We start from the raw sequence: 16,273 nt of genomic DNA on the forward strand, positions 1-16,273 counted from the left end.
TTTAACAGTCCTACACACTTACAGGGTCAAAAACTGGCAGCCTGTTCACACCACTCTGCCAGTTGTTGAGCCACTGGGGCCCAATCCTGGTCATGTCTGAGGAGACTCATCCCCACCATGTTGCTTGATCTTAATACCCTAAATCTAGTGATTTGGCATGGATCCCCTTCAGCTCTGTGCCTCCTCAGAGGTGACCTCTTCTTTTACTCATCAGGGGCTCTGCCATTACTATCACATTGAATATGCATTTCAGATAATTTAGTACAATGAAGCTGCTCAATTTACATGATAATTTTGTCCTAAAAATCAGTTTAGTATGTCTAGCAATATCTTTCTTTTTGGTACACATTCATTGCCTCTTCTTTTGCTTGAATATAAATGACACCAGTATTTAGGCAGTAGGTCATCTGTGTAAACAGATATCTTCAGGTTAGTGTTCACATGTTGAATAATCTTCATGACTTATGATATTTTCACTGAAAAATGATGTTAAATGATTGTGGTGAAAACTATGGGTTGCTCTTGTATTTATAGAGAAAGCATCCACCATCTTGTTTTACTAAGGCACTATTTCAACAATCCACTATCTGGTGCCCCCAAGATGAAGATATTTAATGAAAGCTCCATACCATTTTCCCTTAAAAAAAGCTCTTTATCATTTGGTTGGGGAATACTATGTAGACAAAGGAAAAATGTCTTAGCAGTGTTTAAGTCCACCAAAAACACCAGTAAGTGCGTTGTGCCTGGTGATCAGTACAAAGGGAAGAAGGAACTGGACTGAATAAATATACATAAGTTTAAATGATAGCTCTGCCATTTAACAGCTTTGTAATATTAGGCAAGTTAGGCTACTATAAGCTCAGTTTCTTCATCTGCAAAACAGGAATAACCAAACTTCTATTTAATGAAGTGACTATGAAGATTAAATAAGGTAATCTAAGTCCAGCCTTAGAGTACTCAATATAAGTCAGCTGTTATTGTTGTTACAGAAGAGAAAGAAAATATTGTTAGTTTGGTAATCTGAAGGGCATTATGGAAGAGATGGCATTTGAGTTAGGTCTTGGAAATTGCTAGGAATTTCTTAGTCTTGATTTTTTTAATTATCTTAAAACATGTACTACAAATCCACTGCATAAAAGATTAAAATTATAATGAAAAAAATCAATGATTTCACCTCTCCAAGGTGAATAAAATATTAACACTGCTAATATTTTAGTGTGCTTTCTCATTTATCAGTTGTGTATTTTTTATTATTTTATGTGGGACAAGGTGTTAAATACAACTCTTCCTTTTTACAGGATGAGGTTTTACAGGATGCCAAGTGCCACTCTAAAGCAAGGAACTAAACCATTTATACAGAAATTGCATTTGGGGTGCTCTTTTGCCAGCGTTATTCCACTGCCACCTTCATCCTAAAAAAGAAAAGGTAAATAAGTCATTAGGAAGTAGGGATATTTGTAAAAAAAAAATGCCTTTAGGTCAATGGACCTGGACAATTTTGCCTCACCAAGGACATTTGACAACATTTGCAGACATTTTTTGTTGTCACAGCTGGGAGTTGATGCTACTAGCATCTTGGAGGTAGAGACCAGGGATACTGCTTAATATCTACAACACACAGGACAGCCTCCCACAACAAAAGATTATCAAGTGGCAAATGTTAATAGTGCCTACTGGGATAGCTTGGCTAAGGTCCTCTGAAATTTGGTAAACACACGTAGCAGTATTTGATTCACCCCTGGGAAAACTCTGAAGAGCAAGGGATGAGCAGCTATCAGTGGCAAAAGAAGAAAGAAAAAGAAGCTCAAGATAAGAAGTACTTGCACTTTGAGAGTGCAGCGGGTTAAGGACCCCTGATTTTTCTGGGCTAAATGAACAATGACTTGAATCATTTCAAAAAGGATCTGTTGTAAACCAGATCTCCGGAACTTTTTCATCTTGCAAAACTGAAACTCTATACCCATTAAATGGCAACTCCTGGTTTCCCCTTCTCCTACCCCTAACAACCACCATCCTACTTTCTTTTTCTATGAATTGAACTACTTTAGATATAAGAGGAATAATACAGTATATGTATATGTCTTCTTGTGACTGGCTTATTTCACTCAGCATATTTTCAAGGTTTATCCATATTGTTGCAAATGAAAGGATTTCCTTTGTTTTTAATGCTGAATAACATGTCATTGCATGTGTGTACCACATTTTGTTTATCCATTCATCTCTCAGTGTTTTTTAAGGAATTCATCCATTCTTATTGACATGGAAGTAGAGAATAAATTGACCCATTGTCCCCTCTATGAATTGTTTGTACATACTAAATTCTGTGGAGACTAGTTATATCCTTTCCTTTTCACTCCTAGCATTCAATGATTAAAATAATTTTTTCTCACTAGTGACTTTTCATTTTAAGTATTCCTGATCATGATATATTGTTTTCTTATCTTTCAAATATTTGGGCAGAAATAATGTGATTGTGTAGTACATTTATCTTGGAATGTGTAATATATTTAAATTATATTTATATAATGAACCATCAAACTTTAACAGCAATTAACATTTTGTGAGAAAACTTTCACAGCTACCAATAAATAATTGCTATAATTAGATTATTTTGTGGTAATCGTAAAGGAATGTTACTTATTATAGCATAATTTACATCATAATACTATGAAAGTATTCTTAAACTTAAATTGGAAATGCCACAGCATCTTTTTAGTAAAATAAATGCCAAATGCTATGAACTAATAAATGAAACACAAAATTTAGTTAAATATTACCAGTAAGGATTTTTTCTTTTTTTATTTTAAGGTATTTTCTCCGGAGTACGTGAATGAAAAATAACTTCTAATATTAGAAACATTGTTTATTGTTACATCAATAAAATCTTTTGTTTGTTGAATTTGTTCCTTTCTTCATAAGTTAAAGCAAAATATCTATCTACTCTGCTATGAATGACACTTTACTTGATTGGTCAGAAAATTGTCCTAATGAACACACAAATAGCCTATCTTTGAAAATTAAAAAATTACAATAAAATATTTTAAAAGGTTCAAAATACTAAACCTGTCTACAATATGAATGACATTATCTTAATTATCTTGTCCTTGTATAGGACACATCCTGGATATCCATAAGCAGCAGCCATGTTCCTTTGTTGGAGACACACATTCTGAATGTCTGGAGACCACTGCCCTAGCATAATGTAAGCAATAATCAACACGGGCATTACTGTTACTATTATTAAAAACAAAATTTAAAGTAGTTAATTTTATCAACCTATGGTTTATGATTTTCTCCATAAGTTTTGCATTTGATTTTTCCTTATAGGGTTGTTTCCATCTTTGAGATTATGGCACTAATTATCTATATTTTCTGCTATTTTAATATTTAAAAATGTTTTAATTGTGTTAAATTTATGTTGATCCATAATACATATTAAGAATTGAATTTCCCCCAAAATTTTGTCTATTGTGTAATCACACTTTATTTAATAATTTTTCTCTAGTCATTTCTGATATAATTTTTATCATAATAATTTTTCATATACTGGAGTCTGTTTCTGGAATGTTTTATATGTGTCTATTTGTTTTTTTTTTTTTTTTTTTAATTTATAAAGAACACAAGTTTAATTGTTCCATGGTTCTGCAGGCTGTACAGGAAGCATAGTGACTTCTGCTTCTAGGGAGGCATCAGAAGTTTCCAATCATGACTGAAGGCAAAGGGGGAGTGAGACATCTCATACAGTGGCAGCAGGAGCAAAGTGGAGAAGTGCTATACACTAGTAAACAACTAGCTCTCAGGAGAACTCAAGGACAGTACCAAGAAGAATGATGCTAAGCTATTCATGAGAAACCCACCCCCATGATCCAATCACCTATCAGGACCCACCTCCAACAGTGGGGATCACAATTCAACATGACATTTGGGCGTGGACACTGATCCAAACCATATCATGTAGATTAGAAAGAATAGGACAGCTTGAGGTTCAAAGGCATATAAGAAGCCTGGGAGCACGGTATCTACTTCTGCTTTTCCTTCCTTTAGAAACAAAATCAAACCACAGAAGAACTCTTAAAGTTTGAGTAACAAGACAAAAATTATCTTAAAGGGCTAACACACCATTTCTAGATATTAGAAATTTGAATATTTTAAACCCCATATTTCCCACAAGGATCTGTTGTAATGGGTACCATTCATATATCCATCACAAAGATTTGATTCTCAGATGTTCTGATCAAATCTCAGATGCCTGATCAATTCTCTGTAAGTTATTTGCTTTCCTGAAGATCTTTCTGTGCCAATGTCAACTCCAAAAATTCTATTTCTGTTTGGAGCGCTTCATAAACACTTTCCATGTCATCTTCCTTATAAAGTTCTAATTCTTTTTTAAGTCTTAAGCATTCTGCATCATTTTGAGGCTTTTCATTGATTTTTATTTTTTCTGCCTCTAGATATTTGGTAGTACAAATGGATTTATTCTCTTCATCTTCAAAAACTTTAAGTTTTCTTTGGAGAGTAAATAATTCTTGTATCAATTCACTCTTTTGTTTTTGAAGTTCATTTAACTGGCTGCTATCATGTTCCATTGACTTCATTTCACATTTCAAAATGTTTGCTTGGTTTTCTAAGTCAGATATTTCAATCTTGACATTTTCTTTCATCAAAAGCTCTCTTTTCTTTGTTATTTCATACTCATTATTAAAGTCTGTAATTTCCTTAATAAATTTGTCTTCCTCCTCTATCATTTGTTTCTTTATAGCCTCCTTAGATTCCAGCTTGATTTTCTCTTCATTCAGCTCCTCCGTTGCTTTCTTAATTTTTTCACGACATCTGGTTATTTCCGACCTTACTGTAATAAAAATTAAATCTTTAAACACATCAATCTTTCTAAAGTCCCCATTTTGGTCGTGTCTATTTGTTTACCACCGACACTATTTTATTCACTATAGCTTTATAACACATTTTATTATCCGAGAGAATGAATCTTTACTCTTTATGGTTTGGTTCTCTTTTTTCATAAAATATTTTTGCACATTTGTTTTTTCAGAAATATAATATCAGATTTGAGAGTATAGAGATAAAGAGAGAAAAGATATTCCACAAAGGGAAATAAAGGTGAAAAACAAACAAACAAATAAAAAAACACCCAATGAAGGGATGCTCCCTAGGCCCAAAATAAGGTTGTGTTTTAGAAAGTCATCTTTTCTTGTTTTTCTCATCCCTACTATCTTAAAGCTAGATTTGTCTTCTGGTTTGAATAATCTAGATTAAAAAATTAGGGAAGGATAAAATTTATACGTACTCTAGTGGAAATGCATATCAATACAGTAGTCTTATCACAGCATTCGTATCTTATTTAATTTGCTCTTTAGAGCATGTCTATGTAAATAGAAAGTTTCCAAAAATATTGTGAGGAAGTAAAATTTTATGATCATAATGGGTTTTCCTGAATGTGATAGTTGCATCACACTGCCCTCCACAGAAACCCTTCCTCCCACCACTTTTTGTGAAGTGTCATATATTCTTTTAGTAAACCTGAGTCAAGATTCAAGGAAGTCCCTGGTTTTAAAATTGGGAGGTTTTGGCCTGGTTTCATTCTGAGGTTTTGGAGGTAAGAGAAACTCAAAACAAAATGAAAGCTCTATAAATCTCCAAACCTCCATTTTACAATAAATATTTTCTAATGCCTTGTGTTCTATTCTGAATGAAATTTATAACAATTTAACCCCCCCACACACAGATTTTTAAAAATCAATATAATGTTCTGACTTTAATATAAAGGAGAAACAGAATGAGAGAAATTTATAATTTCAATATGTAAATGCTTGGTACAGTCACACTAAAAGGTATAGTGAAGTTTTTAGATATTGAACACCATGAACAAAATAGCTACAAATTCAGACCAGTGGGTTGTCTGTGGTGTTGACCACTCAAAAACCTAAGTTCAACAATTGTCAGTAATGTGATATTCCACAATGGTAAACCACTTTTGATAAAGTTCAGCCTAAACCAAAGTACAATCTTCTCTTGATTTTTATATTATTGCACACTTGAAAAAGTCAGTGGATATGTAAAACAAGCTGCAATCTAGGCTCATCTGATACATATCCACTTCCTCAATGCATTCTAAAAGTACTGTAAATTCTTGACTTTCCTAAGGCATAGGTCTCTACGGGCCACCAAACGTGATATTCCCAATATCATAGTGGAATAGAAGGCTGAATCCACCGTGATAATCTCAGGTATTTCAGACAGACAGGAGTGAGCACAGATTGGAGAAAGGAGGATGGGTGGAAGACCACCCAAAATGAGCTCTCAAACACAAATGCCAAACCATGCAGAGAAAACTAACCCCAAGAAATTCAGCCAACAGAATCACCAAGAGATAAAGACACACACACACACACGCACACACACGCACATCCCATAGGCACACCAGAATATAAAAGAAGAATGAAAATAATTTCAGTAAATCATCCCAGTTAGATCTGTAGCTACATAAATAAAATATTTTTCCTTACTAAGTCTGCCATGTTTTAAGTGGGATACTTCTAATTAACAATCTTGTACAGAGAATCAGTGCTATATAACCTAAGGTAGAGTTTTACTCAGTATTTTTCTTGAGTACATCTCACATGCCACCTAAAGGGGAGAAACTACTTTAAACCAAATTTTTAAAAATTTTAACTAACAAATGAAACATCACAAAAAATAACCTCCTGGAAGTTCAAAATCAGAGAACTCACAGTCATTCCACCTAATGTCCACCTCCAGCAGAAATCTCAAATCTCTCTGTACCATCCATGACACCTGCCCACTCATTCCCAGTGAAATAAGTCACTGCTTCTGGAGCCAGCATTCCCTTTCTGAACAGCTCTAACTGTAAAGAAGTCTTTGTTACACTAATTCAGAACCTGGCATGTTCTGAGATTCACTAATTCAGAACTCTGAAACAAAAGTGAGTTTGAATCCTGGCTCTACTACTCATCAGGTGTATGAGCTTAGGTGAATTATTTAATTTCTCTACACCTTCATTTCTTCACCTGGTAAATAGTGATAATAATAGGTATCTATGCTCTGAGTTATTGTGAAAAGTGTTAACTCATGTCAATAATTGGGACAGTGTCTGGAAAATAGTAAGTGCCATATAAAGGTTAGCAATCATTCCACGTTTGCCCTTCAATATTCTCTTGGAATACCACTAAACAACTGCTAGCATCTCACCTAAGGATCACAGATCTTTTTACCGTTTCTCATGCTGCATGATTGTTATTCTCTTTCCATGCTCATCAGGCTCCAGTTTGCTAGTACTCTTTTGCAAATTTGATTGCCACGTTTAAACGGTGTTCATGTATGTTCTGCTTTGTACAAGATAGAATGTGTTCATGTAGCAATTTACAATCAACACCTACTCCACTTTTATTAATATGTCCAAAAAAGCTTGTTTGTATAGGGAGTTTGAACCTCAGTTTACAATATGAGAAATTTTAATTTCTTTGTATTTTCTATTACTGAATTCAATTTATATTGTGAGTTTCCAAGCTAGTGAGTGGCAGAGACTTAATATGAGTCAATTTAAATTTAGCTTCCCTCAGAGTTGCATCAAAATTCTGGAGCCATAGGTTCACAGAACTTATAATGTCAAGGTTTTAGGGATGAAATGGGAGACAATACGTGACTGTCAGTGGGTATCTACACTGTCATCCACACAGACGCCCTGGTTCCCTTCAAACCTTCACTCTGTGTTTATTGGTAGTATTGCACCCTTCTACTCCACTCTGTTGTTCCCATTATAAAGACTTCTTTAAAAGCCAGGTGCAGTGGCTCACACCGGTAATCCCAGCACTCTGGGAGGCTGAGGTGAGTGGATCACCTGAGGTCAGGAGTTTGAGACCTGCCTGGCCAACATGGTAAAACCCCATCTCTACTAAAAATACAAAATTAGCAGGGCATAGTGGTGCACACCTATAATCCCAACACTTTGGGAGGCCAAAGCCAGTGGATCACTTGAGGTCAGGAGTTCGAGACCAGCCTGGTCAACATGGTGAAACCCTATCTCTACTAAAAATACAAAATTAGCCAGGCATGGTGGCGCGTGCCTGTAATCCCAGCTACTCAGGAGGCTGAGGCAGGAGAATCGCTTGAACCCAGGAGGTGGAGGTTACAGTGAGCCGAGATCATGCCACTGCACTCCAGCCTGGGTGACAGAGTGAGGAGACTCCGTCTCAAAATTAAAAAAAAAAAAAAAAAAAAAGAAAGAAAGAAAAAAAAAGACTTCTTTAAGACCCCGATTCTCTTTTGAGTCACACCTGTGACAGGAAAAATTCTTACTCTGGGACCCTGCTCTGAAATGTGGAGAATTCTGCTGTGTTTTCAGGCCCTATGACCATCTGCTGCTGCAATGCCATGCCACAACACAAGGAACTCAATGAGGTTCACATCACACACACAGTTAGGCTTCCTCATCCAGCTAGGTGATGGGGACTTTGGAGCTTGCCTGCTCCCTACCCCCACCCCCAGGCACTACCCAGAGACAGAAGCATAGGTCTCCTGGGATTGCCTATCTCCAAATGGATCCAGTTTCCTCAACTCTCAGCCAACCCCTACAACCTCAGAAAGCCACCAGGGCTCATCACGTCCTCTGAGAATATCTCCATCCTTCAGGATAGGGAATCTTGTTCATTTCTGTGAAGGAAATATCTACTCTGATTCATCATGTTTTCTTCTAAATAGCCATAGGCTCTTTCGAAAAATGGACGTTACAAACTTCACCATATCGTAAAGTTTACTTTCTCCCATGGCAACCTTTACCCAAAGAAATGAAGGCAAAATACCTAGCTTCCCAAATTGGAGGTAGAGAAAAGGAGGGATAAAGTTAGGAGTAACAGAAAACATGAGAAAAAAGTATGAGTCTTAAATTTTCTCATCGTATTATCTTTTTGGTGATATTCAATCAAACTGAGTCAATTCCATGATCAAATAAGAAATATTTTCCCAGGACCTACTCCATGGCAAGCATTGTGTGATGTGCTAGGTACACAAAGATGAATAAGACACGGGCCTTACTTTCAAGACACTTATTTTCTTATCACTCAAGTAGGTCTCATCCTTTCCATTTCCTCTTCTTCTGCTTTATTTTAGATTGTATAATTTTTCAGCTGTATTATTATAAGCTTTTCACCTGCTTCAAATCTCTTGCCCTCCAGTTTTATGTGCCTCCAACTCATCCTGCACACTTTCTAAAACATTAATCTAATCATATCATCCTTTTACTTAAAAATGTGCAGTGTTGCAATTATCTTCAGGCAAAATACCAACCATGGCGCTCAGTCCTTGAAAACATTGTTTTCTCTAGTTCTGAAAAGAATTCTATCAGATAGCTATTATAATCTCAATTTTACAAACAAATAAACTAAGGCTTAGAAATCTTAAACTGTCATAACCAAGTCCATGGGGCTGGGAGAACCAGGACTCAAAATCAGCTTTCTTGTCACTAGAGCCATTGCTTTTAATATTAATATTCTAGTCTCTTTAATCAATTCCACCTCTTACTCTTCTGGAGAAAGACTACTACTGTTACTACCATTGCTATGCTAAGTAACAACATCATTTTAGATTACGTGTCCTTATTTGTCAACAATATAAAGAGGTAAGGAGAAAGAAGACACTTACCTAGCTGGCTGAATCAGTCAGTCAAATGAGCCTGGCAGTCCATGGGTGACAAATTTTGAGCCAAATCACCCTTGCATGCAATGTATGATATACAAAGACTTAAAGATAACATAGTAAGTGACCTGTTCCAGTTCATACACCACATTATTGTGTAAGTAGAACAGAAATTCCAGTCTGTGAATCCTCTGTCCATAAACCATACCAAAACACACGGATCCTCTAATCCAAATGAACAGAAACCTTTTAATAAGTTAGCCCAGTGTAGCAAGCAACATAACAGTTTTGAAAGTTTTAAAATATGGCAACTAATCACATATCTAGGAAGTATGTGGTACAGTTAAATGGCAATTCACAGGCAAACCTCAAAAATACCAAAGTTGCTTATGACTGTAAACCTCACTCAAGTTTTTTTCCCAAGTGGTTTCAATATTCAGTTGGAAGAGTGACAGTTGGACTTAATGGTTTTATTTTCTCACTTTTCTTCAGAAACCAATCCATCTCACTACTGCAGTGCTTTCCAACCTTTTTAAACCCATGACCCCTTTGGATAAATTGAAAATCTCATGACACCATTCCCTTCACTGCCACCCAGAGCTTTGTGTATGCAGAAAATAAATTCTATTTCTGACATACCATGTCAGATATGAAAAATTTTTGCATTTTATTTTGAAGTTGTTATAAGAAAAGGGGTGTTTAATTTTCCAAATATAAAAGTATTTTTAAATATTTTTTCTCAAATTATACAACATCTTCTCCATCTTGGCCCTCCCAGCTAATAATCAATTGCATGATTCCATTTGTTAATTTGTGATTTATGCAATATTGAAGTTAAGTTTAAGGCTCTAAATGAGTCTACTATTATCCAACTATTTAGAAAAGTTGTCATTCCTAAAAGAGTTCCCAGTTAAAAAGGAAATCAAGGAATAGAAATGAAATTATCAAACTCACAGAATATTTAAGTGCCCAGAGCCCTAAGGGGTGATTTGGCCTCATGCTTTCTACTCCAGATATGTGGAAACTGAATCTCTGGGCCTGTTGTCTATGGATCCGGATTATAAAAAAGCATCCAAGTTGGTTCTAATAACCACCTGGATTGGGGAACCCATTATTTCACAGGAGAGAAAACTAAAATGGAAAGAGACTAAGTACAGCTAACCCAATTTGCTGACTTAATTTAAGCAACTTTAAAAAAAAAATAGTCTTCAGAATTTTATTTTATCTACCAACTCTAATTTGATTAAAAAATATATACTGTTACGATCATTTTATCTTCCTCCTTTTATGAAAGTTGCCCAGATAGATAAAAATAACAAATTGGATACATTCCTTAATCTCCTCTCAGACTTATCACTCCAATAAAATAGCAATAAAGGAGTAAAAACAATATAACCCAGCAAGAAAAGGAGAGGCGTGATTACATTTTTAGGAAATGTAAAGCAGAGGCCGGGCACGGTGGCTCATGCCTGTAATCCCAGCACTTTGGGAGGCCAAGGCAGGTGGATCACCTGAGGTCGGGAGTTCGAGACCAGCCTGACCAACACGGAGAAACCCCGTCTCTACTAAAAATACAAAAAAAACTAGCTGGGCATGGTGCCACATGCCTGTAATCCCAGCTACTAGGGAGGCTGAGGCAGGAGAATCACTTGAACCTGGGAGGTGGAGGTTGCAGTGAGCCAAGATCGTGCCATTGCACTCCCAGCCTGGGCAACAAGGGTGAAACTCCGTCTCAAAAAAAAAAAAAAAAAAAAAAAGTAAAGCAGAGAATTGAGTAATGACTGACATGATAGGGAAATGAGCTTCAATCTAAAATACATACCCAGGAGATACCAACGAGATGTGGACTTATTTGCCCTAGAGAACTCAGGAGCAACTACCATGACACATGTCACAAGGTAAAACTTAAAGTAAAAAGGCATATGAATGACTTGGCATTCTAGATATGCATTCCTGCCAGGCACAGTGGTTCAATCCTGTAATCCCACCACTTTGAGAGCCTGAGGTGGGTGGATCACAAGGTGAGGAGTTTGAGACCAGCCTGGCCAACATGGTGAAAAAACCTCATCTCTACTAAAAATATAAAAAAAAAAAAAATTAGCTGGGCATGTTGGGGTGCACCTGTAATCCCAGCTACTTAGGAAGCTGAGGAAGGAGAATCGCTTGAACCCGGGAGGCGGACGTTGCAGTGAGCCGAGATCACGCCACTGCACTCCAGCCTGGGTGACAGAGAGAGACTCCGTCTCAAAAAAAAAAAAAAAAAAAAAAAAAATTGATGTGCATTTATATACCACCTTCCCCCACCCCCATGCAGAGCTGCCAGCAGCCAAATGCCTCCACTCCCCATCACTGCAAATCATTAATTCTCCAGTGTAAGTGAAAGGGCAAGATTGTACTCAGAATCACCAACCACAGCAGAAGGCAGGACTGAGGTACAAGATTGCAAAGAGAATGATGGAATAGTCAATTGAAAAAATGTGTGCTGAATGGATTCAAACCTTTACATAGCTAGGTGTCTACCTCCAGGGAGGAAGATGAAGGATTCATTTTTAGAGATAGTTAATGACCACTATAGACTGAATGTTTGTTAGGGAAAGGAGTATCCACCAATCAGACAGCCAGTTCTCTAGAAAAGCACCAAAAAGTGAAGACAGCCTCAAACCTGAAGTCTTCTGTGTTAGTTTGCTAGGGCTGCTATAACAATGTTCCACAGATTGAGTGGCTTAAAGCTTAAGCCTTAAACAACAGAAATGTATTTTCTCACAGTTTTAGAGGCTGGAAGTCTAAGGTCAAGGTGTCAGGATAGTTGATTTCTTCTGAGTCCTCTCTCCTTGGCTTATAGATGACTGTCTTCTCCCTGTGTCTTCACATGGTCTTTCCTCTGCATGGGTGTCCTAATCTATTCTTCTTATAAGGACACCTGTCGTATAGGATTAGAGCCATCCTAAGGATTTCTATTTAACCCAACTACCTCTTTAAAACCCTATCTCCAAATACTGTCACATTGTGAGGTTCTGGGGATTAGGAATTCAACATGTGAATATAATTCAGCCTGTAACAGCTTCTTGAAGATTTTTAGTGCTTTTCTTGGAATCATGGCAATTAAGGATCACTAGACATATAAAGAAAGCTCTTCGAACACAAATGTACTCATTCACTCACAGAAATCCAAAAGAAAAAATAACTTAGGTAACAGGGAAAAACTTCAAAGATACCAATTAAGTAACTTTAGAAAAATATACAAAATCCTAAATTGATAAAACCAGAGCTGAATATTAGAAGAGAAATTAAAAGCAAAAAAATTTAAAAATTGGACTTATTATAACAAAATAAATAAAAGGAAGAAAAAGTCAAGAAAACCCCTCAAAAAATTGAACCAAAAAAATTGAGAAGCTAGAAATATGAAAGCAAAGATTAAGAAACTCAATCTAAGATGTTCAAAATCTGGTTAATAAGAATTTCAGAAAGAGAAAACAAAGAAAAACAGAAAATAATTTATCATTTTTTTAAGTACTAAAATTTCTCAAATCTCTGTCTCCTACCTGCATCTCTCTCTTGAACTCCAGACTTAAATGCCCAACATGGCTGCCCGCCCGATATCTCCAGCTGGATGTCAAATGGACATCTCAAAATTAAATGCCCAACACTGCATTCCTCTAGCATAATTTCCTATCCTTATATAAATGAAAATTACATTTTTTTAGGTGCTCAGATGAAAAAATTTTGGTTTCAACTTTGCCTGTGCTTTTACTCCTCACAGCTAATCCAACAGCAAATGTACTATTGTGTCTACATCAGAAATATGTGTACAACCTGATACTGATCCCTTCCACCCTGATCCACTGCTACAAACCACAATCATCTGTCACTTGGCTTATTAAATTTCTTCCTTATGCTCCTCTGCTCCTATCCTTTCTGCTTCCATAATTTATTCTTTTTTTTTTTTTTGAGACTGAGTCTCACTAGTCACCCAGGCTGGAGCGCAGTGGTGCGATCTCAGTTCACTGCAACCTCCGCTTCCCAGGTTTAAGCGATTCTCCTACCTCAACCTCCCAAATAGCTGGGACTATAGGAACACACCACCACACCTGGCTAATTTTGGTATTTTTAGTACAGACAGGGTTTCACCATGTTGGCCAGGCTGGTCTCAAACTCTTGACCTCAAGTAATCTGCCCACTTCGGCCTCCCAAAGTGCTGGGATTATAGGCGTGAGCCACCACACCCAGCATATAACTTATTCTTCATGAAACAGCTAGAATAATATTTTTTAAAAATACAACAGATGATTTCAATTCTCTGTTTGCAGCTCTACAAAGGCTTTCCTTCATACTTAAAATAAAATCCAAAGTCCTTAAAATAGCCTATCAAGGATTATCTTGTTGGTTATCTAAACTTGTTTTACTCAATACTCTCCATAAAAAATATTTTTTGTAAAGCCCCTTTTAGTAATATTAAATAAAGTTAAATCTGCTTTTACATATGAGTTAAAGAGAATCAATAATGTCCTAATTATAATATAAAGGAGAAATAAAAGGGAAATAAATCATAATGAAACACTATATAAAACAGAAAATAATAATAAAACATCTCTATGTAGAATCATCATAAATGCAACTTCTACAAGAGACTATAGCTAAGATATGTTTTGACATAGGTGCAATGGCAATTCAATGGAAAAAGGACAGTCTTTTCAACAAATGATTCTGAAGCAACTGGATATCCATGTAGCAAAAACAAAACTAAAACAAACAGATAAACAAAAACTACACATACTTCACACCTCATGACAAATTAACAAAAAATTAATCATAGACTGAATGTAAAATATAAAGCTATAAAACTTCCAGAAAAAAGATGGGAGAAAATGTGCATAATTTGTATTATTTAGCAAGGAATTTTTAGATAGGAATAAAAAAAAAGTACATAAGAAATGATAAATTAGATGTTATCAAAATTAAAAACTTTTGCTCTATGAAAAACACTTTAAGGAAGTGGAAACAAGAGCCACAGACTGAAAGAAAATGTTTATAAATCATATGTCTTTTAAAGGACATGTGTCTAGAATATATCAATACCTCTCATAACTCAAAAATACAAAACAAACTGAATTTTAAAAATCAAAAATTTTTAATGGGCAAATGAGCTAACTGGACACTTCACCAAAGCAAATATACATATGGCAAAAAAAGCATAAGAAAAGATGGTCAACATCAATAGTCATTAGCGGAAGGCAGATGAAAACCCCAATGAGATACCACTGCACACATTAAAATGGCTGAAATTAAAAAATCTGCAATACCAAGTGTGATATAAATGCAAAGCAGCTAGAACTCTCATTTACTGCTGTTGGAAATGCAAGATGCTACAGCTATTGTGAAAAAAAAGTAGTATACGTATCTTATAAATAACTTTGGAAAACAGTGTTTTAACTATAAGTTTAAACACAAAAGAACAGTATGTAAACACTGTACCCTGGTTTGTAAATCTATTTCCAACAGAGGTACATATTAGTAATTCTAAAATTACATGTGTACCAGAATTGAACAAATAAAGATGGGTGGATGGAGAGAGAGAGAGAATGAATGAGGGCCAGATTTCTCATTATCAGAGAAAGAAGTTACAAATAACCAAAAGGGGAATTACAGGAAGAACACTGTTGTGCTGCCTTGGAGGGGGAGGTTTCAGCATATACTAGTGATTAAGTATGTATACATATACTAGCATAAGTATGTATGCATGCACAGAGAAACAGAAATAAATATAGATTTGTGTATATGCAGGAATTCGCATACATAGTTAGATAGACACATGCTTGCCTGTCATCTGCCTGTCTGTCTCTCCTAGTCAAGTCTGCTTACAAGTCCCAGAAGCAGTGAAATTCCAGTAGCAATGAGCATACTTAACACTCAGATCCTGGTTTATAAACACCATTCTACGAGAAAAGGAGGGCTCCTTGGAGAAGTGTTTGATTCCAGTCTTAGGGCATGGAAAATACAAGATGAGCCTGGAAGCCTCTCATGGTGCCATAAAGTATGGAAGTGCTATTCAAATAAAAAGAAAAAAAAAGATGGGGGCATGTTTAAAAGATTAAATAAATAAATGAGGAAGAAGGGATCAACACTTTTTTACAGAAGAATTTCAATTAATAAGCATAAAAGAAAAAAGGAAAGAAAACACCATTAGAACACCACAGTAACATCAGCCGGGGTCCCCAGTTAACATGGAACTGCAATATTGGTTAGTACTGCCTACTCCCAGATTTCTTTCATGTGGTAGAGAAGTAAAGCTCTATCTAACTTTAGCTATAGATTTTTTGGGTTTCCTGTCACCAAAAAAACTTAACCTAATCCTAAGACAAGGCTCTTTCTAAAAGTTTCATTTGAGGGAACTAGTTTTTCTATCAATGCCTCAGCAACCATTTACTCAATGCCTACAATGAGCATTTGACCTTGGTTAATCCATTTAATCCTTAAAGCAACATTATGTATTATTGTCTTCATTTGGCAGATAATGATTCTCAGAAAAATAATTTGCCAAGTGAGTTTGTGTGGCAAAACCTAAAGGCAAGTCCATGTCTCATGTGGAGCCAAGACCATGCTTTTTCCC

General features: G+C 35.9%; 1 protein-coding gene across 1 annotated transcript; it reads right to left on the minus strand.

Moving 5' to 3' along the window:
• Positions 1-1,134: 1,134 nt before the first annotated feature.
• LOC129032911 (coiled-coil domain-containing protein 172-like) lies at positions 1,135-15,598 on the minus strand. Its single transcript, XM_054480851.1, has 3 exons — positions 15,526-15,598; positions 4,191-4,849; positions 1,135-1,412 (listed from the first exon to the last, which is right to left on the minus strand). The coding sequence occupies exons 1-2, from the start codon at positions 15,596-15,598 to the stop codon at positions 4,269-4,271; spliced, it is 654 nt and encodes a 217-aa protein (XP_054336826.1). The 3' UTR covers positions 1,135-1,412; positions 4,191-4,268.
• Positions 15,599-16,273: the final 675 nt, after the last annotated feature.

The sequence above is a fragment of the Pongo pygmaeus genome, chromosome 2 (assembly GCF_028885625.2).
Source record: "Pongo pygmaeus isolate AG05252 chromosome 2, NHGRI_mPonPyg2-v2.0_pri, whole genome shotgun sequence".
Classification (NCBI taxonomy): domain Eukaryota; kingdom Metazoa; phylum Chordata; class Mammalia; order Primates; family Hominidae; genus Pongo; species Pongo pygmaeus.